The 22,156-nt window shown below is 57.5% G+C and overlaps 1 protein-coding gene across 1 annotated transcript in view; it reads left to right on the top strand.

The window, feature by feature from the left end:
* The window catches only part of OPLAH (5-oxoprolinase, ATP-hydrolysing), a 53,634-nt gene that overhangs the window by 23,257 nt on the left and 8,221 nt on the right, over positions 1–22,156 (top strand). Inside the window, exons 16-24 of the mRNA XM_045004808.1 lie at positions 2,909–3,069; positions 3,192–3,293; positions 3,865–4,039; positions 4,415–4,599; positions 4,715–4,861; positions 5,367–5,501; positions 9,116–9,265; positions 10,014–10,171; positions 10,581–10,741. Coding sequence (XP_044860743.1) covers positions 2,909–3,069; positions 3,192–3,293; positions 3,865–4,039; positions 4,415–4,599; positions 4,715–4,861; positions 5,367–5,501; positions 9,116–9,265; positions 10,014–10,171; positions 10,581–10,741 — 1,374 coding nt within the window. The remainder of the gene's footprint in view (positions 1–2,908; positions 3,070–3,191; positions 3,294–3,864; positions 4,040–4,414; positions 4,600–4,714; positions 4,862–5,366; positions 5,502–9,115; positions 9,266–10,013; positions 10,172–10,580; positions 10,742–22,156) is intronic.

Here is a 22,156-nt window from a genome sequence, read left to right as displayed (position 1 = left end):
CCTGGGCCATTAGTTGCCACGGAGACAGACTGTGGGCCAGAAACTGAGGCCCCCACACAGTATTCAGAGGAAGCATTAAGAACAGCCCCACTTCATCACAGCAGCTTCTTTCTCTTTCTTTCTTTCATCAGCCTCCTTCTCCAGCTGGGCCAAGGCTTCTCTCTCATTCGCATTTCTGCCAGTTTTTGTTCATGTTCAAGTTGCAGTTTACTTGCTGCCTTTTGCATGCTACTTGCTGTTCTGCAGCTTCTGTAGCATCGGGTAAGGGCCGTGCTCCTGCCCCCTGATCACTGGCCATTAACAGCTCTCTCAGTTCTTGATTTATAGCATCTTTCTAAAGCTTATCCCCTTTTCTGAGCACAAATCTTCCAGGGCTTTTTTGTCAAGACCTCATATGCTCTTTGCTCACCCATTGCAACTGCTCCTTAACCAACCAAACTCTCAATACCAAAATTCCAATGTGGATAGCGTGGGGTTCTGACCCAAAGCTTAATTGACCTGGTTCTGTGGATCCTGCTGACTACGCCACTGTGACGGTGCTGCCCGTGGGAGCCAGCTGAGGTCACTCAATTAGGGTGAACTGCAAATAAAACGGGGCAGACAATGCTTAGATTTACCAGCCAGCACAAAACAGCTTCTCTAGTACCTCACTGGTTACTCAGAAGTGCAAACAATACAGTTCCCTTAAAGTGCCCAGCCTCAGGCCTCCATCCAGACACACCTGTCAAACATATGATGGTGATTATAAAAGAAAAGGTTCTTCCAACCCCAAAGGATCAGCCACACACCCAGGTTCAGTTATAACTTGATCTTACCCAAAATACATGCTATTCTTGTTAACTAAACTAAAATGTATTAAAAAAGAAAAGTGTGTTGGTTAAAAGATCAATCTACAGACAGACTTGAATTCAATTCTTGAGGTTCAGACACAGCAGAGATGAGCTTGTAGTTGCCAAAAGTCCTTTTAGAAATAGTCCAGAGGTTACAGTCCAATGTCCATATTCAGGGCGGCTCCAGTCAGTGACTGGGGATCTCAATCCTTGGGGCTTAAGGTTTCCCCCTCTTGAAACCCAAAGCAGATCTGAGATGAAGTAGGATCGTGTCCCAGGGGCATTTCCAGTAGCCTTTTCGCCTGAGAAAACAATAGGCTTAATTCTCCTTCCAAACATCCTGGCAATTAGCACAGGGTAATTTACCCATTAAACAGTTCAGATACAGGTGACCACAACCTGCTAAGAGACACAGAGACAATAATACTATTGCACTCAAGTATCATCATAAATGTTAATATTCCTTTTTTGATCTTTGAATTAAAGCCATAGCAATCATAGAAGATCAGGATTGGAAGGGACCTTAGGAGGTATCTAGTCCAGTGGTTCCCACACTTTTGCACTGGTGACCCCTTTCACACAGCAGCCTCTGAGTGCGACCCCCCACTTATAAATTAAAAACACTTTTCTGTATATTTAATACCATTATAAATACTGGAGGCAAAGCGGGATTTAGGGTGGAGGCTGACAGCTCATGACCCCCCATGTAATAACCACATGGCCCCTTGAGGGGTCCTGACCCCCAGTTTGAGACCCCCTGATCTAGTCCATCCCCCTGCTCAAAGCAGGACCAATCTCCAGGCAGATTTTTGCCCCAGATCCCTAAATGCCCAAACCACTGAGCTAAGACTTGTTTGCTGACATCACAAGACCTGAGCAAACACCTCTCCTTCCACCTCTAACAGTGCAGACTTGCATTTCCAAGCTCTGCTCATTTACATGTTTTCCTAATCAGTTTCTACAGTTCGGCCCTGGGTCAGGTCAGTCTGGGAGGTAATTAACTCTTTCTGGCCCCGTCGCCTTTCAATGAGACACTATATCACACTCCTAACGTTACACCAGCCTAGAGTGACCAGAGGTCCCGATTTTATAGGGACAGTCCTGATTTTTGGGGCTTTGTCTTATATAGGCTCCTATTACCCCCCACCCCGTCCCGATTTTTCAGATTTGCTGTGTGGTCACCCTACACCAGTCCCAGCACCATTTCAGGCAGAACAACCCCTCCCCCTCCCGACGGTCGCCATATTGAGCTTCATAAAAATACTACAGAAACTCCCCCCTGTGAGTGCTCTCAGCTGGGCCCATCCCACAAGCCCGGGGTGGGGCTGGGCAGGGCAGTGCTTGGATGGGAGACTTCCCAGGATGCCAGAAGCTGCCGGGAGCAGCAGGGGGGAACACGGTCCCCTTGCAGTTAGTGCTGAACCCAGTGCAGCACTAGGGGGCGCTGCACAGCTGGAAGTGTTGCTAGGGTCTCTGGCCCACATACCCCAGAGCTGGGGTGTTAATCCCATTGTCCTGGCCCCGTTCTAATTAGGTGGAGCTCCTTCTGCCTCTCCAAATTCCCCCTGGAGCTTCAGCGGAGCACAGACTCTCCTTCACTTCCTGTCCCAAGCTGCTGAAGAGCCCTGCTGGGTTGCTGTTACCCAGCTGTTTCATGCTCCACCCCAGAGGCAGCTGCATTTCATATAGCATCTTTCAAACAAACTATGGCCCAAGGGTCGCCCCGGTTCAGTCAGGGGTGTGGGGCACAAGAGGCCTGTAGGACAGGGAAGTGAGAGGCGTTTGTGGCTGAGATTTCGGAGGAGCTGCTGGGTCCTAGAGGCACTGGAGCGGCAGTGAAGAAGGCTCGTGCATGGAGAGCATGTGGCACTGATATGAAGTGCAGACCGGCTGGTGCTGGGGAAGTGGGGGAGAGATGGACCCATGTTGCCAGCTGGAGCCAGGGATGGAGGGGGACTGCTCAGCCTTCTGAGCTGCCTAGGCTGTGGGGAGGGTGGGTGCGTGGCCGTGGGGCTGGGATTCCTATGGAACTGCTCCCTGCTTGGCCTCGGTAGCAGTCGCTTCATCTCGCCCTGCAGAGCAGATGGGCCGGAACCTGCAGAGAACGGCCATCTCCACCAACATCAAGGAGCGGCTGGACTTCTCGTGTGCCCTCTTCGGGCCAGATGGGGGGCTGGTGTCCAACGCTCCCCACATCCCCGTGCACCTTGGTGCCATGCAGGAGGCTGTCCAGTTCCAGGTAGGCGCAACCCCGGCACACACCTCTTGGGCATCCCCCTGCGCCCTTGCTCTGCGCTTCGTGGGCTGGGCCTGCGGCTCCCCCGGGGCGGCCCCTGAGCACCGCTCTCGGTGCCATTTCAGCTCCGGAGCCTCGGGGCTGACCTGAACGAGGGCGACGTGATCCTCAGCAACCACCCATGTGCGGGGGGCAGCCACCTCCCAGACTTGACTGTCATCACACCCGTGAGTACCACCGGCAGGGCCTGGGCAAGGCGCAGCTGGTGCCGCTGGCTGCAGCTCCCCATGGCCAGGGCCGGCTTTACGCTGATTCCCCCGATTCCCCAGAATCGGGCCCTGTGCCAAAGAGGGGCCCTGCTCCCGGGGTCTTCGGTGGCATTTCGGTGGTGGGGGGGTCCACTCCGGGGTCTTGGGCGCTGGGGGGTCCACTCCGGGGTCTTCGGTGGCATTTCGGTGGTGGGGGGTCCACTCCGGGGTCTTCGGCGGCATTTTGGCGCTGGGGGGTCCTTCGGTGCCGTGGAAGACCCAGAGCGGACCCCGCACCGCCAAAGCCCATTCCTGAGCAGGCAGGTCTTCCCCCCCCCCCCCCCACAGAGGTGCCAGCCCCCAGGGCACTGTAGCCTCAACAGAGAGGCCAGGGGCCAAGTGGGGCTGACAGGATGGTGACTCAGGGCAGCGGGTGTCCCAAAGACGAGGCAGTGGGTGGGGGTTGCCCCACACCTGGCTGTGCCCTGCCCAGAGCCCCTGCAGGGCACGTGGGTCCCTGGCCCCGATTCCAGCTGCTCTCCCCTCCCAGGTGTTCTGGCCAGGGGTGCCAAGGCCCGTGTTCTTCGTCGCCAGCCGTGGGCACCACACGGACATCGGCGGCATCACACCCGGCTCCATGCCCCCGCACTCCAAGGTGCTGCAGGAGGAAGGCGCCATCTTTGTGTCCTTTAAGCTGGTGAAGGATGGAGTCTTCCAGGAGGAGGGTGAGTCTGCTGGGGGCAGGATGGGGGCTTCATGCATGAGTTGGGAGGAGCAGCTAAGCAGCCTTGGGCTGGATTTGCATGCAGATGGGAGACCCCCGAAGGGATCCCTGCGCTCTGGCCGCGGGGGAGCCGTCTTCCTGACCCTGGCAGGAGCTCCCCTTCCGCACCAGCAGGGTGGGTGGGCTCGGTCTCCCAGCCCTGCGGGGGGTGCAGGATTTGTTCGTTGGGTGCTTGCCTCCCCCAAGGCCCCAGGCTGGGGATTGGGTAGCTCTCGGCCCCCGATACCCTGGGAGCCAGTGTGCCCCTTGGGGAGTGAATATCTCAGCATGCGGGTGCATCCTGGCACCTGTCTCCACCTGCCCTTCCTCTCAGCAGCTGTGAGCGAGGCCCTGATGGCTCCCGGCTGCATCCCAGGCAGCAGCGGCACCCGCAACCTCCAGGACAACCTGTCGGACCTGCGGGCGCAGGTGGCAGCCAATCAGAAGGGGATCCAGCTGGTGAGCGAGCTGATTGGCCTGTATGGGCTGGAGGTGGTGCAGACCTACATGGCTCACATCCAGGTAAGGGGGTGGGGCCTGGCCTGAGTTCCTGGGGCTGTTTGCCCTGATCTGTGCGCAAAGCAGCGGGACCCCTGGGCTCCCCCGGCCCCCCTCACTGCCCCGCTTTGCCCCACAGGCCAACGCGGAGGTGGCAGTGCGGGACATGCTGAAGGGATTCGCCGCTCGCTGGGGGGCAGCGACGCACCCCATGGCGGTGCAGGCGCAGGATCACATGGACGACGGCTCCCCCATCCAGCTGAAGGTGGAGGTGGACCCACAGGAGGTGAGCCAAGCCCCTCTGCTGGGGGTCGGGGCTGACGTCAGGAGCTCTTGTGGGGGAGGGGGATGTGCAGGGGGAGGAATGGGGGGGTAGCAGGAGGATGAGAGAGTTGTGGGGAGCCAGCTGGCAGGAGGAGAGTTAACCCAAAGGTGGGCGACCTGGGGCAGAGGTAACCTCCCATCTGATGGGTGAGCAGGGAAGGGGCTGGGGGTGACTCGGGGGGATGAATCTGTAGGGGAGGAGCTAGGATATTGGGGCAACTCTGATGGGGGAGGTGGGTGCTGGGCTGACCCAGGATGGGGGCAGAGGGGGGCTGGGCAGCTGAGCTGACCCCTGCTCTGGGGGGGAAGGGCTGGAATGAAGGGGGGCCAGGTGGCTCGGCTGACCCGTCTCTGGGGGGAGGTGGGTGCTGGGCTGATCCAGGCTGGGGTGAAGGGGGGCCGGGCGGCTGGGCTGACCCCATCGGGGGGCGAGGGCAGAGCCCCGTTCTGAGCCCGGCTCTCCGCAGGGCAGCGCCGTGTTTGATTTCTCTGGCTCTGGCCCCGAGGTGCATGGGAACTGCAACGCCCCCCGGGCCATCACCCTCTCGGCACTGATCTACTGCCTGCGCTGCATGGTGGGCCAGGACATCCCGCTCAACCAGGTGGGGCTCTCCCTTCGCTCCATGCCAGCAACAGGACAGTTAGTGTTGGGGAGGGACCTGCCCACTGCAAACTGAGCTGAGACCCAGCAAACTCCTAGCACGCAGCAGCCAGTGACTGCCCCAGGCTTGTCTCAGGGGTGAGGCCCCAGGCCACGGGGGAGAGGGGTCTGCAGGGCAGAATGGTGGATGTTGGGGGGCACGTGCCTGAGCCCCTTATACAGGAGCAGGGAGGAGCCAGGGCATCTCCCCCCAGACTGTGCCCCTTGCCAGGGATCCCAGGGGCATGACACGCAGCAGAGCGCAGCAGTCCCCAGTCCCCGCATGCACTGCTCCTACTGGAGTCGAGATGGGGTGCTGCAGGCCGGGCTACAGCAGGGCTGGGCGCTGAGGTCTCTGGGTGGGGCAGGGGCTGGCGCAGGGCGCTGGGCGCTGAGGTCTCTGGGTGGGGCTGGGGCTGGCACAGGGAGCTGAGGTCTCTGGGTGGGGCAGGGGCTGGCACAGGGCGCTGGGCGCTGAGGTATCTGGGTGGGGCTGGGGCTGGCACAGGGGGCTGGGAGCTGAGGTCTCTGGGTGGGGCAGGGGCTGGCGCAGGGCGCTGGGCGCTGAGGTCTCTGGGTGGGGCTGGCGCAGGGTGCTGAGGTCTCTGGGTGGGGCTGGGGCTGGCACAGGGGGCTGGGAGCTGAGGTCTCTGGGTGGGGCAGGGGCTGGCGCAGGGCGCTGGGAGCTGAGGTCTCTGGGTGGGGCAGGGGCTGGCACAGGGCGCTGGGCGCTGAGGTCTCTGGGTGGGGCTGGCGCAGGGTGCTGAGGTCTCTGGGTGGGGCTGGGGCTGGCACAGGGCGCTGGGCGCTGAGGTCTCTGGGTGGGGCTGGCGCAGGGTGCTGAGGTCTCTGGGTGGGGCTGGGGCTGGCACAGGGGGCTGGGAGCTGAGGTCTCTGGGTGGGGCAGGGGCTGGCGCAGGGCGCTGGGAGCTGAGGTCTCTGGGTGGGGCAGGGGCTGGCACAGGGCGCTGAGGTCTCTGGGTGGGGCTGGGGCTGGCACAGGGCGCTGAGGTCTCTGGGTGGGGCTGGGGCTGGCACAGGGCGCTGAGGTCTCTGGGTGGGGCAGGGGCTGGCACAGGGGGCTGGGAGCTGAGGTCTCTGGGTGGGGCAGGGGCTGGCACAGGGCGCTGGGAGCTGAGGTCTCTGGGTGGGGCTGGGGCTGGCACAGGGAGCTGAGGTCTCTGGGTGGGGCAGGGGCTGGCGCAGGGAGCTGAGGTCTCTGGGTGGGGCTGGGGCTGGCGCAGGGCGCTGGGCGCTGAGGTCTCTGGGTGGGGCTGGGGCTGGCACAGGGGGCTGGGCGCTGAGGTCTCTGGGTGGGGCAGGGGCTGGCACAGGGGGCTGAGGTCTCTGGGTGGGGCAGGGGCTGGCACAGGGCGCTGAGGTCTCTGGGTGGGGCTGGGGCTGGCGCAGGGCGCTGAGGTCTCTGGGTGGGGCAGGGGCTGGCGCAGGGAGCTGAGGTCTCTGGGTGGGGCTGGGGCTGGCACAGGGGCTGGGCGCTGAGGTCTCTGGGTGGGGCTGGGGCTGGCCCAGGGCGCTGAGGTCTCTGGGTGGGGCTGGGGCTGGTGCAGGGAGCTGAGGTCTCTGGGTGGGGCTGGGGCTGGCGCAGGGAGCTGAGGTCTCTGGGTGGGGCTGCGGCTGGCGCAGGGCACAGGGAGCTGAGGTCTCTGGGTGGGGCTGGGGCTGGTGCAGGGAGCTGAGGTCTCTGGGTGGGGCAGGGGCTGGCCCAGGGAGCTGAGGTCTCTGGGTGGGGCAGGGGGTGGCGCAGGGCGCTGGGCGCTGAGGTCTCTGGGTGGGGCAGCGACTGGCGCAGGGAGCTGAGGTCTCTGGGTGGGGCAGCGACTGGCGCAGGGCGCTGAGGTCTCTGGGTGGGGCAGGGGCTGGCCCAGGGCGCTGAGGTCTCTGGGTGGGGCTGGGGCTGGCCCAGGGCGCTGAGGTCTCTGGGTGGGGCAGGGGCTGGCGCAGGGAGCTGAGGTCTCTGGGTGGGGCAGCGACTGGCGCAGGGAGCTGAGGTCTCTGGGTGGGGCTGGGGCTGGCACAGGGCGCTGAGGTCTCTGGGTGGGGCAGGGGGTGGCGCAGGGCGCTGGGCGCTGAGGTCTCTGGGTGGGGCAGGGGCTGGCGCAGGGCGCTGGGCGCTGAGGTCTCTGGGTGGGGCTGGGGCTGGCACAGGGCGCTGGGAGCTGAGGTCTCTGGGTGGGGCAGGGGGTGGCGCAGGGCGCTGGGAGCTGAGGTCTCTGGGTGGGGCAGGGGCTGGCGCAGGGCGCTGAGGTCTCTGGGTGGGGCTGGGGCTGGCCCAGGGCGCTGAGGTCTCTGGGTGGGGCAGGGGCTGGCGCAGGGCGCTGGGAGCTGAGGTCTCTGGGTGGGGCTGGCCCAGGGCGCTGGGAGCTGAGGTCTCTGGGTGGGGCAGGGGCTGGCGCAGGGCGCTGGGCGCTGAGGTCTCTGGGTGGGGCAGGGGCTGGCGCAGGGCGCTGAGGTCTCTGGGTGGGGCTGGGGCTGGCACAGGGCGCTGGGAGCTGAGGTCTCTGGGTGGGGCAGGGGGTGGCGCAGGGCGCTGGGCGCTGAGGTCTCTGGGTGGGGCAGGGGCTGGCGCAGGGCGCTGAGGTCTCTGGGTGGGGCAGGGGCTGGCGCAGGGCGCTGAGGTCTCTGGGTGGGGCAGGGGCTGGCGCTGGGAGCTGAGGTCTCTGGGTGGGGCTGGGGCTGGCCCAGGGCGCTGAGGTCTCTGGGTGGGGCTGGGGCTGGCCCAGGGCGCTGAGGTCTCTGGGTGGGGCAGGGGCTGGCGCAGGGCGCTGGGAGCTGAGGTCTCTGGGTGGGGCTGGCCCAGGGCGCTGGGAGCTGAGGTCTCTGGGTGGGGCAGGGGCTGGCCCAGGGCGCTGAGGTCTCTGGGTGGGGCAGGGGCTGGCGCAGGGAGCTGAGGTCTCTGGGTGGGGCAGGGGCTGGCGCAGGGCGCTGGGCGCTGAGGTCTCTGGGTGGGGCAGGGGTTGGCGCAGGGCGCTGGGCGCTGAGGTCTCTGGGTGGGGCAGGGGCTGGCCCAGGGCGCTGAGGTCTCTGGGTGGGGCAGGGGCTGGCGCAGGGAGCTGAGGTCTCTGGGTGGGGCAGGGGTTGGCGCAGGGCGCTGGGCGCTGAGGTCTCTGGGTGGGGCTGGGGCTGGCACAGGGGGCTGGGCGCTGAGGTCTCTGGGTGGGGCAGGGGCTGGCGCAGGGAGCTGAGGTCTCTGGGTGGGGTAGGGGCTGGCACAGGGCACTGGGAGCTGAGGTCTCTGGGTGGGGCTGGGGCTGGCGCAGGGGGCTGGGCGCTGAGGTCTCTGGGTGGGGCAGGGGCTGGCGCAGGGAGCTGAGGTCTCTGGGTGGGGTAGGGGCTGGCACAGGGCACTGGGAGCTGAGGTCTCTGGGTGGGGCAGGGGCTGGCACAGGGGGCTGGGCGCTGAGGTCTCTGGGTGGGGCTGGGGCTGGCGCAGGGCGCTGGGAGCTGTTCACCCGCTCTGTGCCCCCTGTGGCTGTGCCCTGGCCTGGAGCCCCGGCTTGGCGGAGGGCAGGGGGGCGGGGGTGCTCGGGCAGCCTGACGCCCTCTCCCCCACGGCAGGGCTGCCTGGCCCCGGTGCAGGTTCTCATTCCCAAGGGCTCCATCCTGGACCCCTCCCCGGAGGCTGCCGTGGTGGGGGGCAACGTGCTGACCTCGCAGAGGGTGGTGGACGTGATCTTCAGGGCCTTCGGGGCCTGCGCTGCCTCCCAGGTGAGAGCGGGGGGTGTGGGGGGGGCGGCCGTGGAGCTGGGCCCTGGGGCTCTCCCTGGCGGGGGCTAGGACACAGGCACATGGGGCCTGGCGATTCCTCCAGCCTGCGGGCGAAGGGCACGGGCGGCCGTGGAGCTGGGCCCAGCCCAGGGGAGTTCCCTGCTGAACGGGCCCAGGCAGCTGGAGGCATCCCGCAGGCTGGGGCTGGGCACCCCTTGGGGTGGGGCCGTGCCCCCTCCAACTGCCCTGGCTGGGGCTGGGCCAGGGCCTGGCATGGGGCTGGGACTGAATCTCCTCAGATCCGGGACCCCATGGCAGGGGGCTGCTTGGTACAGGGCGGGGCCGGCTCTCCCGTCGGGGGGACCCCGGGGCCGGCTCTCCCGTCAGGGGGTCTGGGGCCGGCTCTCCCGTCGGGCGGACCCCGGGGCCGGCTCTCCCGTCGGGGGGACCACGGGGCCGGCTCTCCCGTCGGGGGGTCTGGGGCCGGCTCTCCCGTCGGGGGAACCCCGGGGCCGGCTCTCCCGTCGGGGGGACCCCGGGGCCGGCTCTCCCGTCGGGGGGTCTGGGGCCGGCTCTCCCGTCGGGGGAACCCCGGGGCCGGCTCTCCCGTCGGGGGGACCCCGGGGCCGGCTCTCCCGTCGCGGGGACCCTGGGGCCGGCTCTCCCGTCGGGGGGACCCCGGGGCCGGCTCTCCCGTCGGGGGACCCCGGGGCCGGCTCTCCCTCCATCTCTCATCCCCTTGCTCCAGGGCTGCATGAACAACGTCACGTTTGGGAACGAGGACTTTGGCTACTACGAGACGGTGGCGGGTGGCGCGGGGGCCGGGCCCCACTGGCATGGGCGCAGCGGGGTGCACACCCACATGACCAACACCCGCATCACTGACCCCGAGATCCTGGAGAAACGGTGGGCGTGGGTCTGGGGCCCTACGGGGAGCACCCCGTCTTTGCAGGGCTCTCGGCTAGGGCCAACCTCCTTGGGGGACATGGGGCAGGGAGTCTGGGAGAAGGGCCTGGAGCGGGGACTGGATGGAGTGGGAGGTCCCTTGGTGTGGGAGTGGCAGCAGCCAGGACTCCCAAGACCTTTGGGGTAACCCCAGCTCTTTAGGGGCCCCCACCGAGCCAATGGGCCCCCAGGGTTTAGTGTGCTCAGCCCCTGTAACCTCTGGCTGGGGGGGCTGAGCCGGCTGTGGGGCCCAGGGTCTCCTTGCCCTCTGCTCGGGCAGTGGCAGTGTGTGCGGTGGGACGGGGTGGAGGGTGCCCTGCCAGTGGGGGGGGGTCACCCATCTCCCCAGTGATGCTCCCTTCCCCCCCAGGTACCCAGTGATCCTGCGCTGCTTCGAGCTGTGCCGGGGCAGCGGGGGCAGCGGGCGGTTCCGGGGCGGGGACGGGGTGATCCGGGAGCTGCTGTTCCGCGAGGAGGTGGTGCTGTCGGTGCTGAGCGACCGCCGGGCCTTCCGCCCCTATGGCCTGTACGGTGAGCACCCGCCATGGTCCGGCCCTGTGTCCCAGCCCCCCAGCCCCTCCCCTCCCCATCCCTGCACTCTCACTGCCCAGATCTTCGTGGTAGCCCCAGCTGTCCCCCATTTGATCCTCCCTCTGAGCCCCCATCTAACCCCCTACCCTCTGTCACCCCATCTACCCTCCCTCTGACCCCCATCTAACCCTGTGATGATGCGGTTCTGGTGGGACCCAACTGAGAGTGCCAATTCAGGACCAATCGCTTAAACAGGGCAGTTACAACCCCAGGCTGGGGTTTTTCCACCTCTAAGGCAAAGCAAATTGTGGAGAAAGAAGTAGTTCGGGGCTATTTAGGAAAGCTGGACGAGCACAAGTCCATGGGGCCGGATGCACTGCATCCAAGGGTGCTAAAGGAGTTGGCCGATGAGATTGCAGAGCCATTGGCCATTATCTTTGAAAAATCATGGCGATCGGGGGAGGTCCCGGATGACTGGAAAAAAGCTAATGTAGTGCCCATCTTTAAAAAAGGGAAGAAGGAAGATCCAGGGAACTACAGGCCAGACAGTCTCACCTCAGTCCCTGGAAAAATCATGGAACAGGTCCTCAAGGAATCAATCCTGAACCACTTAAAGGAGGGGAAAGTGACCAGGAACAGTCAGCATGGATTCACCAAGGGCAAGTCATGCCTGACTAACCTAATTGCCTTCTATGATGAGATAACCGGCTCTGTGGATGAGGGGAAAGCAGTGGATGTGCTATTTCTGGACTTTAGCAAAGCTTTTGATATGGTCTCCCACAGTATTCTTGCCAGCAAGTTAAAGAAGTATGGGCTGGATGAATGGACGGTAAGGTGGATAGAAAACTGGCTAGATGGTCGGGCTCAACGGGTAGTGATCAATGGTTCCATGTCTAGTTGGCAGCCGGTATCAAGTGGAGTGCCCCAAGGGTCGGTGCTGGGGCCGGTTTTGTTCAATGTCTTCATTAACGATCTGGAGGATGGTGTGGACTGCACCCTTAGCAAGTTTGCAGATGACACTAAACTGGGAGGAGTGGTAGATACGCTGGAGGGTAGGGATAGGATACAGAGGGACCTAGACAAATTAGAGGTTTGGGCCAAAAGAAATATGATGAGGTTCAACAAGGACAAGTGCAGAGTCCTGCACTTAGGACGGAAGAATCCCATGCACTGCTACAGACTAGGGACTGAATGGCTGGGCAGCAGTTCTGCAGAAAAGGACTTAGGGGTTACGGTGGACGAGAAGCTGAATATGAGTCAACAGTGTGCCCTTGTTGCCAAGAAGGCTAATGGCATTTTGGGTTGTATAAGTAGGGGCATTTCCAGCAGATAAGGGGTGTGATCATTCCCCTCTACTCAGCACTGGTGAGGCCTCATCTGGAGTAGTGTGTCCAGTTTTGGGCCCCACACTACAAGAAGGATGTGGATAAATTGGAGAGAGTCCAGCGGAGGGCAACAAAAATGATTAGGGGGCTGGAGCACATGACTTATGAGGAGAGGCTGAGGGAACTGAGATTGTTTAGCCTGCAGAAGAGAAGAATGAGGGGGGATTTGATAGCTGCTTTCAACTCCCTGAAAGGGGGTTCCAAAGAGGATGGATCTAGACTGTTCTCAGTGGTAGAAGATGACAGAACAAGGAGCAATGGTCTCAAGTTGCAGAGGGGGAGGTTTAGGTTGGACATTAGGAAAAACTTTTTCACTAGTAGGGTGGTGAAGCACTGGAATGGGTTACCTAGGGAGGGGGTGGAATCTCCTTCCTTAGAGGTTTTTAAGGTCAGGCTTGACAAAGCCCTGGCTGGGATGATTTAGTTGGGTTTGGTCCTGCTTTGAGCAGGGGGTTGGACTAGATACCTCCTGAGGTCCCTTCCAACCCTGAGATTCTATGATTCAAACCAGCCAGCCAGAGAGGACTTTGGTCTCACCCCACTGGCTAACCACAAGTCACACAAGCAATTCCCTTAGACACTCCAGTCTCCCAGTATCACCACCAGTGCACTCATCCTGGGGATGAATGGTTATGAAAACCAACACCCCAATACAAGAAAACGGTTCTCTCGATCCCAAAGGACCAAGCCACAGACCCAGGTCAATACACAAATTAGATCTTACCCACAAATCACGCTGTTGCCAATCCTTTAGAATCTAAAATCTAAAGGTTTATTCATAAAAGGAAAAAGATAGAGATGGGAGTTAGAATTGGTTAAATGGAATCAATTACATACAGTAATGGCAAAGTTCTTGGTTCAGGCTTGTAGCAGTGATGAAATAAACTGCAAGTTCAGAATCAAGTCTCTGGTGTACATCTCCTGCTGGGATGGGTCATCAGTCCTTTGCTACAAACTGAAACTCTGAACAAAGTCCCTCCAGAGGTCAGAAGCAGGATTGAAGACAAGATGGAGATGAGGCATCAGCCTTTTATAGGCTTTTCCCAGGTGTAAGAACCTCTTTGTTCTTACTGTGGAAAATTACAGCAAAATGGAGTCTGGAGTCACATGGGCAAGTCCCTGCACTTTGCTGAGTCACAAGGCGTGTCTGCCTTCTCTCCATGGGTCAGTTGTGTAGCTGATGGTCCTTAATGGGCCATCAAGCAGGCTAGGCAGAGCTAACACCAACTTGTCTGGGAGGTTTCCCAGAAGCACAGCACAAGTTTGAATACAGACAGGACAGAGCCAATATTCATAACTTCAACTACAAAAATGACACCTGCATATAGAGACCATAATCATAACCAGCAACCCATAACCTGGTCTTAGACACCTTATATGACCCCCTTTACATAAGATTTGATGCCGCTACGGGACCTTGGTTGCAACCATGTTCTTATATGGTCCCAGATTATATCAATAACGTCACACCCCCAATGCAAAATTGATACAGGAAGGGATGGACACAAACATCGCTGACTGCATCCCAAGAGCTCCCCATCCTGGGTTCTGTCTCACTACAGCTAGTGTTGGGTTAGAGGCCGTACCAGTGTATAACAGAAATGGTTTATCAAAGCCATGTTCAATAACATGATTGAATCTCTTTACAAACTCAAGGTAAAACTTGGTTAGAACAATGGCTGATTGGATCTGCTCTTGCAGCATGGTCCCTGTATGTCTCACGTGATATTGCCAAGAGCTACAGAACAGAGCTACTTTATCCATACAAGCTCTGGCCAATGTTTGGAACCCAATTAACATCAAGTCAATGTAGATACCGTCAAACCTCGCAATAACGCGCCCCACCATAATGCAAAATCGCATATAACGCGATCAGAGGTTGGCTTCCCTTTAAGGCACAATACAGCACTGTACCAGCGGTCCCCAACACCATGGCAGGGGAGAGAAGCTGCAGCCCGCGCCTGCTGGGGACAGAGCACCGGCGCCCGCAGCCCTGGAGTTCTCTGTCCCCGGCAGGCGGGGCCGCGGCTCCTCTCCCCTGCGGGGCACTAGGCGGCGCACATCAATGCACCGCGTTGGGGACCACTGACAGACTGACTGGTTTGAAACCCTGCTATACCGTGACCCGCATTTAGCGCGATGGACGTTTTTGGAACCCAAACATCGCATTATAGTGGGGTTTCACTGCACTAATGTTGTCCATAGTACAGGAATCTTGGCATTTAGCCATGCAAGCAATATGGTAGTGTGCCTCAGTTTCCCTTTTCATACAGCACATCAGGTCTGGAATATCTTTTCCCCTGTGAAAAGTTCCAAGACTGTTTACAGGCACTAACTGTGAAACATCAGCATTACAAGGCCTTCTAACATAAAGTGTGTTTTCATGTATCCCTTTCAACGTGTTCAAGGGATTTTCCAGAACTATAGAATCATAGAATATCAGGGTTGGAAGGGACCTCAGGAGGTATCTAGTCCAACCCCCTGCTCAAAGCAGGACCAATTCCCAACTAAATCATCCCAGCCAGGGCTTTGTCAAGCCTGACCTTAAAAACCTCTAAGGAAGGAGATTCCACCATCTCCCTAGGGAACCCACTCCAGTGCTTCACCACCCTCCTAGTGAAATAGTGTTTCCTAATATCCAACCTAAACCTCTCCCACTGCAACTTGAGACCATTACTCCTTGTTCTGTCATCGGGTACCACTGAGAACAGTCTAGATGCATCCTCTTTGGAACCCCCTTTCAGGTAGTTGAAAGCAGCTATCAAATCCCCCCTCATTCTTCTCTTCTGCAGACTAAACAATCCCAGTTCCCTCAGCCTCTCCTCATAAGTCACGTGCTCCAGCCCCCTAATAATTTGACATTCATCCGACGAAGTGGGTATTCACCCACGAAAGCTCATGCTCCAATACGTCTGTTAGTCTATAAGGTGCCACAGGACTCTTTGCTGCTTTTACTAATCATTTTTGTTTCCCTCCGCTGGACTCTTTCCAATTTTTCCACATCCTTCTTGTAGTGTGGGCCCCAAAACTGGACACACTACTCCAGATGAGGCCTCACCAGTGCTTAATAGAGGGGAACGATCATGTCCCTCGATCTGCTGACAATGCCGCTACTTATACAGCCCAAAATGCCGTTAGCCTTCTTGGCAGTGCGGGCACACTGTCGACTCATATCCAGCTTCTCGTCCACTGTAACCCCTAGGTCAGGCCTGCACAACATACAGCCCGCGGGCTGCATGCGGCCCGCGGAGGCTCACTGTGCGGCCCACCGCCAGGAATCAAAGGGCTCTGGGCTGCCCGCAGCCTCGGGGAGCCCAAAGCTCTTTAACTCCCAGCCGCGGCCGGGAATCAAAAGGCTCTGGGCTGCCGGCAGCGACGGGGAGCCCAGAGCCCTTTAAATCCCAGCCGCGGCCGGGATTCAAAAGGCTCTGAGCTGCCCGCAGCCGGGAATCAAAGGGCTCTGGGCTGCCCGCAGAGATTCCCGGCGGCGGCTGAGATTTAAAGGGCTCAGGGCTCCCCGCAGCTGCAGGCAGCCCAGAGCACTTTGAATCCCAGCCGCGGCTCCAGCAGATAGGCTGGGGCTGGGATTTAAAGGGCTTGGGCTCCCCTCAGCGGCAGGAGCTCTGGGCCCTTTAAATCCCTGCTCCAGCCCCGCAAAGCTCCAGGTTCCCCCAGCCGCCGGAGCCCTGGGCCCTTTAATTTGCCCCTGAGGGCTCCCAGCCACCTCTTCAGCTGGGAGCCCCTGGTTGATTTGAAATCAAGTATCACCTCCCCACCCCCAACCTTCCTTTTTGGCCCACAGCTGTTTTGGTGGGGCGTCGCTGGGGAAGGAGGGTTTGTTTCTGCAGGGCTGGGCGGTGCTGGGGCAGGGTGTTTCCGCAGGGCCAGGAGGTGCTGAGGGGGGGGGTGTTTCCGTGGGGCTGGGGGGTTTCGGCCCTCAGCTGTTTTCTTTGGAGTAAAGAAACTCGCCGCTTTACGAGTTGTGCAGGCCTGCACTAGGTCCTTTTCTGCAGAACTGCTTCCTAGCCATTCGGTCCCTAGTCTGTAGCAGTGCATGGGATTCTTCCGTCCTAAGTGCAGGACTCTGCACTTGTCCTTGTTGAACCTCATCAGGTTTCTTTTGGCCCAGTCCTCTAATTTGTCTAATTTGTCTGTATCCTATCCCTACCCTCCAGCGTATCTACCCCTCCTCCCAGTTTAGTGTCATCTGCAAACTTGCTAAGGGTGCAGTCCACACCATCCTCCAGATTGTTAATGAAGATATTGAACAAAACCGGCCCCAGCACCGACCCTTGGGGCACTCCACTTGATACCGGCTGCCAACTAGACATGGAGCCATTGATCACTACCCATTGAGCCCGACCATCTAGCCAGTTTTCTATCCACCTTACCGTCCATTCATCCAGCCCATACTTCTTTAACTTGCTGGCAAGAATACTGGCATGGACTTGTGCTCGTCCAGTTTTTCTAAATACTCCCGAACCACTTCTTTCTCCACAGAGAGCTGGTCACCTCCCCATGCTGTGCTGCCCAGTGCAGCAGTCTGGGAGCTGACCTTGTTTGTGAAGACAGAGGCAAAAAAAGCATTGAGTACGTTAGCTTTTTCCACATCCTCTGTCACTAGGTTGCCTCCCTCATTCAGTAAGGGGCCCACACTTTCCTTGACTTTCTTCTTGTTGCTAACATACCTGAAGAAACCCTTCTTGTTACTCTTAACATCTCTTGCTAGCTGCAACTCCAAGTGTGATTTGGCCTTCCTGATTTCACTCCTGCATGCCTGAGCAATATTTTTATACTCCTCCCTGGTCATTTGTCCAAGCTTCCACTTCTTGTAAGCTTCTTTTTTGCGTTTAAGATTAGCAAGGATTTCACTGTTAAGCCAAGCTGGTCGCCTGCCATATTTACTATTCTTCCTACACATCGGGATGGTTTGTTCCTACAACTTCAATAAGGATTCTTTAAAATACAGCCAGCTCTCCTGGACTTCTTTCCCCGTTATTTTATTTTCCCAGGGGATCCTGCCTATCAGTTCCCTGAGGGAGTCAGTCTGCTTTTCTGAAGTCCAGGGTCTGTATTCTGCTGCTCTCCTTTCTTCCTTGTATCAGGATCCTGAACTCGACCATCTCATGGGCACTGCCTCCCAGGTTCCCATCCACTTTTGCTTCCCCTACTAACTCTTCTCTGTTTGTGAGCAGCAGGTCAAGAACAGCTCTGCCCCTAGTTGGTTCCTCCAGCACTTGCACCAGGAAATTGTCCCCTACACTTTACAAAAACTTCCTGGATTGTCTGTGCACCGCTGTATTGCTCTCCCAGCAGATATCAGGGTGATTGAAGTCTCCCATGAGAACCAGGGCCTGTGATCTAGTAACTTCTGCCACTTGCCAGAAGAAAGCCTCGTCCACCTCATCCCCCTGGTCTGGTGGTCTATAGCAGACTCCCACCACATCACCTTTGTTGCTCACGCTTCTAAACTTAATCCAGAGACTCTCAGGTTTTTCTGCAGTTTCATACCGGAGCTCTGAGCAGTCATACTGCTCTCTTACATACAATGCAACTCCCCCACCTTTTCTGCCCTGCCTGTCCTTCCTGAACAGTTTATATCCATCCCTGACAGTGCTCCAGTCATGTGAGTTATCCCACCAAGTCTCTGTTGTTCCAATCACATCATAGTTCCTTGACTGTGCCAGGACTTCCAGTTCTCCCTGCTTATTTCCCAGGCTTCTTGCATTTGTGTCTAGGCACTTAAAATAACTCGCTGATTCTCCTGCTTTCTCAGTCTGAGACAGGAGTCCTCCCCTCTTGCTCTCTCCTGCTCGTGCTTCCTCCCGGTATCCCATTTCCCCTCTTACCTCAGGGCTTTGGTCTCCTTCCCCCTGTGAACCTAGTTCAAAGCCCTCCTCACTAGGTTAGCCAGCCTGCTTGCAAAGATGCTCTTCCCTCTCTCTGTGAGGTGGAGCCCGTCTCTGCCTAGCACTCCTCCTTCTTGGAACACCATCCTATTGTCGAGGAATCCAAAGCTTCTCTCCGACACCACCTGCGTAGCCATTCGTTGATTTCCACAATTTGACGATCTCTACCCTGGCCTTTTCCCTGCACAGGGAGGATGGACGAGAACACCACTTGCGCCTCAAACTCCTTTATCCTTCTTCCCAGAGCCACGTAGTCTGCAGTGATACGCTCAAGGTCATTCTTGGCAGTATCATTGGTGCCCACGTGGAGAAGCAGGAAGGGGTAGCGATCCGAGGGCTTGATGAGTCTCGGCAGTCTCTCCGTCACATCGTGAATCCTAGCTCCCGGCAAGCAGCACACCTCCCTGTTTTCTCAGTCGGGGCGGCAGATAGAAGACTGAGTCCCCCTGAGGAGGATGTCCCCAACCACCACCACCCTCCTCCTTCTCTTGGGAGCGGTGGTCGTGGAACCCCCGTCCCTAGGACAGTGCATCTCGTGCCTTCCAATTGGTGGAGTCTCCTTCTGCTCCCTTCTCTCAGATGTATCATCTAGTCCACTCTCCGCATTAGTAGCTGTGGAAAGAACATGAAAACGGTTGCTCATCTGTATCTCCATTGCTGGTACATGGATGCTCTTCTTTCTTCTTCTGTAGGTCACATGCTGCCAAATTTCTTCACTGTCCCCCTCTCCCCTCTGCACAGCCTGCTCCGATTCTTCAGGATGTTGTGCCCGTAGAAGCATATCCTGACGTCTGTCCAGGAAATCTTAATTTTCTTGTGTGCAATGCAGGGTCCATATTTGTTGCTCCAGACCTCGAACCTTCTCTTCCAATATGGAGACCAGTTTTCACTTTGTACAAAGTCGCTTCTGTCCTGTGGAAGAAAGACAAACATGGCACAACCTGTGCAGGTTACAACAGCTGAATAGTATCAGAGGGGTCGCCGTGTTAGTCTGGATCTGTAAAAGCAGCAAAGAGTCCTGTGGCACCTTATAGACTAACAGACGTTTTGGAGCATGAGCTATCGTGGGTGAATACCCACTTCGTCGGATGCATGTAGTGGAAATTTCCAGGGGCAGGTATATATATGCAAGCAAGAAGCAGGCTAGAGATAACGAGGTTAGCTCAATCAGGGAGGATGAGGCCCTGTTCTAGCAGTTGAGGTGTGAAAACCAAGGGAGGAAAAACTGTTTTTGTAGTTGGCAAGCCATTCACAGTCTTTGTTTAATCCTGAGATGATGGTATCAAATTTGCAGATGAACTGGAGCTCAGCAGTTTCTCTTTGAAGTCTGGTCCTGAAGTTTTTTTGCTGTAGGATGGCCACCTTAAGATCTGCTATTGTGTGGCCAGGGAGGTTGAAGTGTTCTCCTACAGGTTTTTGTATATTGCCATTCCTAATATCTGATTTGTGTCCATTTATCCTTTTCCTTAGAGACTGTCCAGTTTGGCCGATGTACATAGCAGAGGGGCATTGCTGGCATGTGATGGCATATATTACATTGGTGGACGTGCAGGTGAATGAACTGGTGATGGTGTGGCTGATCTGGTTAGGTCCTGTGATGGTGTCACTGGTGTAGATATGTGGGCAGAGTTGGCATCGAGGTTTGTTGCATGGATTGGTTCCTGAGCTAGAGTTACTATGGTGCGGTGTGCAGTTACTGGTGAGAATATGCTTCAGGTTGGCAGGTTGTCTGTGGGCGAGGACTGGCCTGCCACCCAAGGCCTGTGAAAGTGTGGGATCATTGTCCAGGATGGGTTGTAGATCCCTGATGATGCGTTGGAGGGGTTTTAGCTGGGGACTGTATGTGATGGCCAGTGGAGTCCTGTTGGTTTCTTTCTTGGGTTTGTCTTGCAGTAGGAGGCTTCTGGGTACACGTCTGGCTCTGTTGATCTGTTTCCTTATTTCCTCATGCTGGTACTGTAATTTTGAGAATGCTTGGTGGAGATTTTCTAGGTGTTGGTCTCTGTCTGCGGGGTTAGGGCAGATGTGGTTGTACCTCAGTGCTTGGCTGTAGACAATGGATCGTGTGGTGTGCCCGGGATGGAAGCTGGAGGCATGAAGGTAGGCATAGCGGTCGGTAGGTTTTCGGTATAGTGTGGTGGTAATGTGACCATCACTCATTGGCACCGTGGTGTCTAGGAAGTGGACCTCTCGTGTAGATTGGTCCAGGCTGAGGTTGATGGTGGGGTGGAAGCTGTTGAAATCGTGGTGGAATTTTTCCAGAGTCTCCTTCCCATGGGTCCAGATGATGAAGATGTCATCAATGTAGCGTAGGTAGAGAAGGGGCGTGAGTGGATGAGAGCTGAGGAAGCGTTGTTCCAGGTCAGCCATAAAAATGTTGGCATATTGTGGGGCTATGTGGGTGCCCATAGCGGTGCCACTGATCTGGAGGTATATATTGTCACCAAATTTGAAAAAGTTGTGTGTGAGGATTAAAGGCACAGAGCTCAGCAACCAGTTGTGCTGTGGCATCATCAGGGATACTGTTCCTGACAGCTTGTATTCCATCAGTGTGTGGGGTGTTTGTGTAGAGAGCCTCTACATCCATGGTGGCTAGGATGGTGTTTTCTGGAAGGTCACCAATGCATTGTAGTTTCCTCAGGAAATCAGTGGTGTCACGGAGATAGCTGGGAGTGCTGGTGGCTTAGGGTCTGAGTAGAGAGTTCACATATCCAGACAGTCCTTCAGTGAGAGTGCCAATGCCAGAGATGATGGGGGGTCCGGGATTTCCGGGTTTGTGGATCTTGGGTAGTAGATAGAATAACCCTGGTCGGGGCTCTAAGGGTGTGTTGATTTGTTCCGGTGTTGGTGTAGGGAGTGTCCTGAGTAGACGGTGCAGTTTCTTAGTGTATTCCTCAGTGGGATCTGAGGGAAGTAGCCTGTAGAATTTGGTATTGGAGAGTTGTCTGGCAGCCTCTTTTTTTGGCAGTCAGACCTGTTCATGATGACAACAGCACCTCCTTTATCAGCCTCTTTGATAAAGGTGATACGCTCACCTTCCATAATTTCTTCCTTCTAAGAGCTTCCTCAGCTGTTGCAGCAACTTATAGAAGCCCGCAAGATGAAAGCCTCAGTGGGCTCTCCCCAGGCAAACTCCCTCTGTTAGCCTCTGCTGTTCGCTGCTCAGCTGGTTTGCTGCTGACTGCCTTTTTATAGCAGTCAGGCCCACTCAAGGTCCACCTGGAACAAAGCCTCCCAATTCACACTTTTCAAACAAACAATCAAGTGCACGTCCAACTGACCAACTGTCCCCTGCAACAGATGCTCAGATACTCACCAACACAGCCCCCCAATGCAGCACTTAGCGTACCTCCTCACAGAAGATTAGGCACATTGTACATTCTTACAGTTCTTGGTAATAGCAACACATTAAAATCACCATCGGCAATAACATAAATTCATTGCAAGTGTCCATCTACAATCATTTTTTGTCATTCCACACCTTTGGCTCAATACCATTGGGGTTTGGGCATTTTAGGGTTAACCTGCGGCTTCCCTTTGCAAAATCAAATTTTCTTTTTCCTCCTTGTCCTGAAGGATTAAACCTGATTTCTCTTGCTTAACAGAAGTCACTGGCTGATGGGGTGGGCTCTCTGTGCTAACAGCTATTAGCAAGTCTTTCTTCTCCCTGCCAGCCAGGTAATTTGCATTAACATAGACACTAGCGTTTAACTTCTTAGCTGCTACCAATTCCAAGGCTGGACTCTGTCTTACAGAGATACCACACAAATCCAGAGGGTCTGAGGGTGAGCGTTTGCTTGCTCTCCCCTGCATCCTCAAGCATTCAGCCATAAAACTGTTCTGCTCTGAAACACCAGTAACCAACTCTGTCCTCAGCCCCTGAAGCACAGACTGCTCCCTCCCAGAATCAGCCTGGAGACAGTCCTGTCCCAACACCATTGTCTTCCCAACAAGCTGGCCACACACAGCCACGTGGTTATAGGGCTGCTCAACTTCCTTAACAGCTTCTACTCCATCTGAGACCTTCTCAGAGCTACTCACACTGGATCTCTCAAAAGGAAAGTCAGTGGATCCATTCACAACAGAACATTTCTGGCTGGTAGGAACTGGGTATGGCTGGA

This window comes from Mauremys mutica, chromosome 2, assembly GCF_020497125.1.
Source record: "Mauremys mutica isolate MM-2020 ecotype Southern chromosome 2, ASM2049712v1, whole genome shotgun sequence".
NCBI lineage: Eukaryota > Metazoa > Chordata > Testudines > Geoemydidae > Mauremys > Mauremys mutica.
This window is presented reverse-complemented; position numbering and strand designations above follow the sequence as displayed.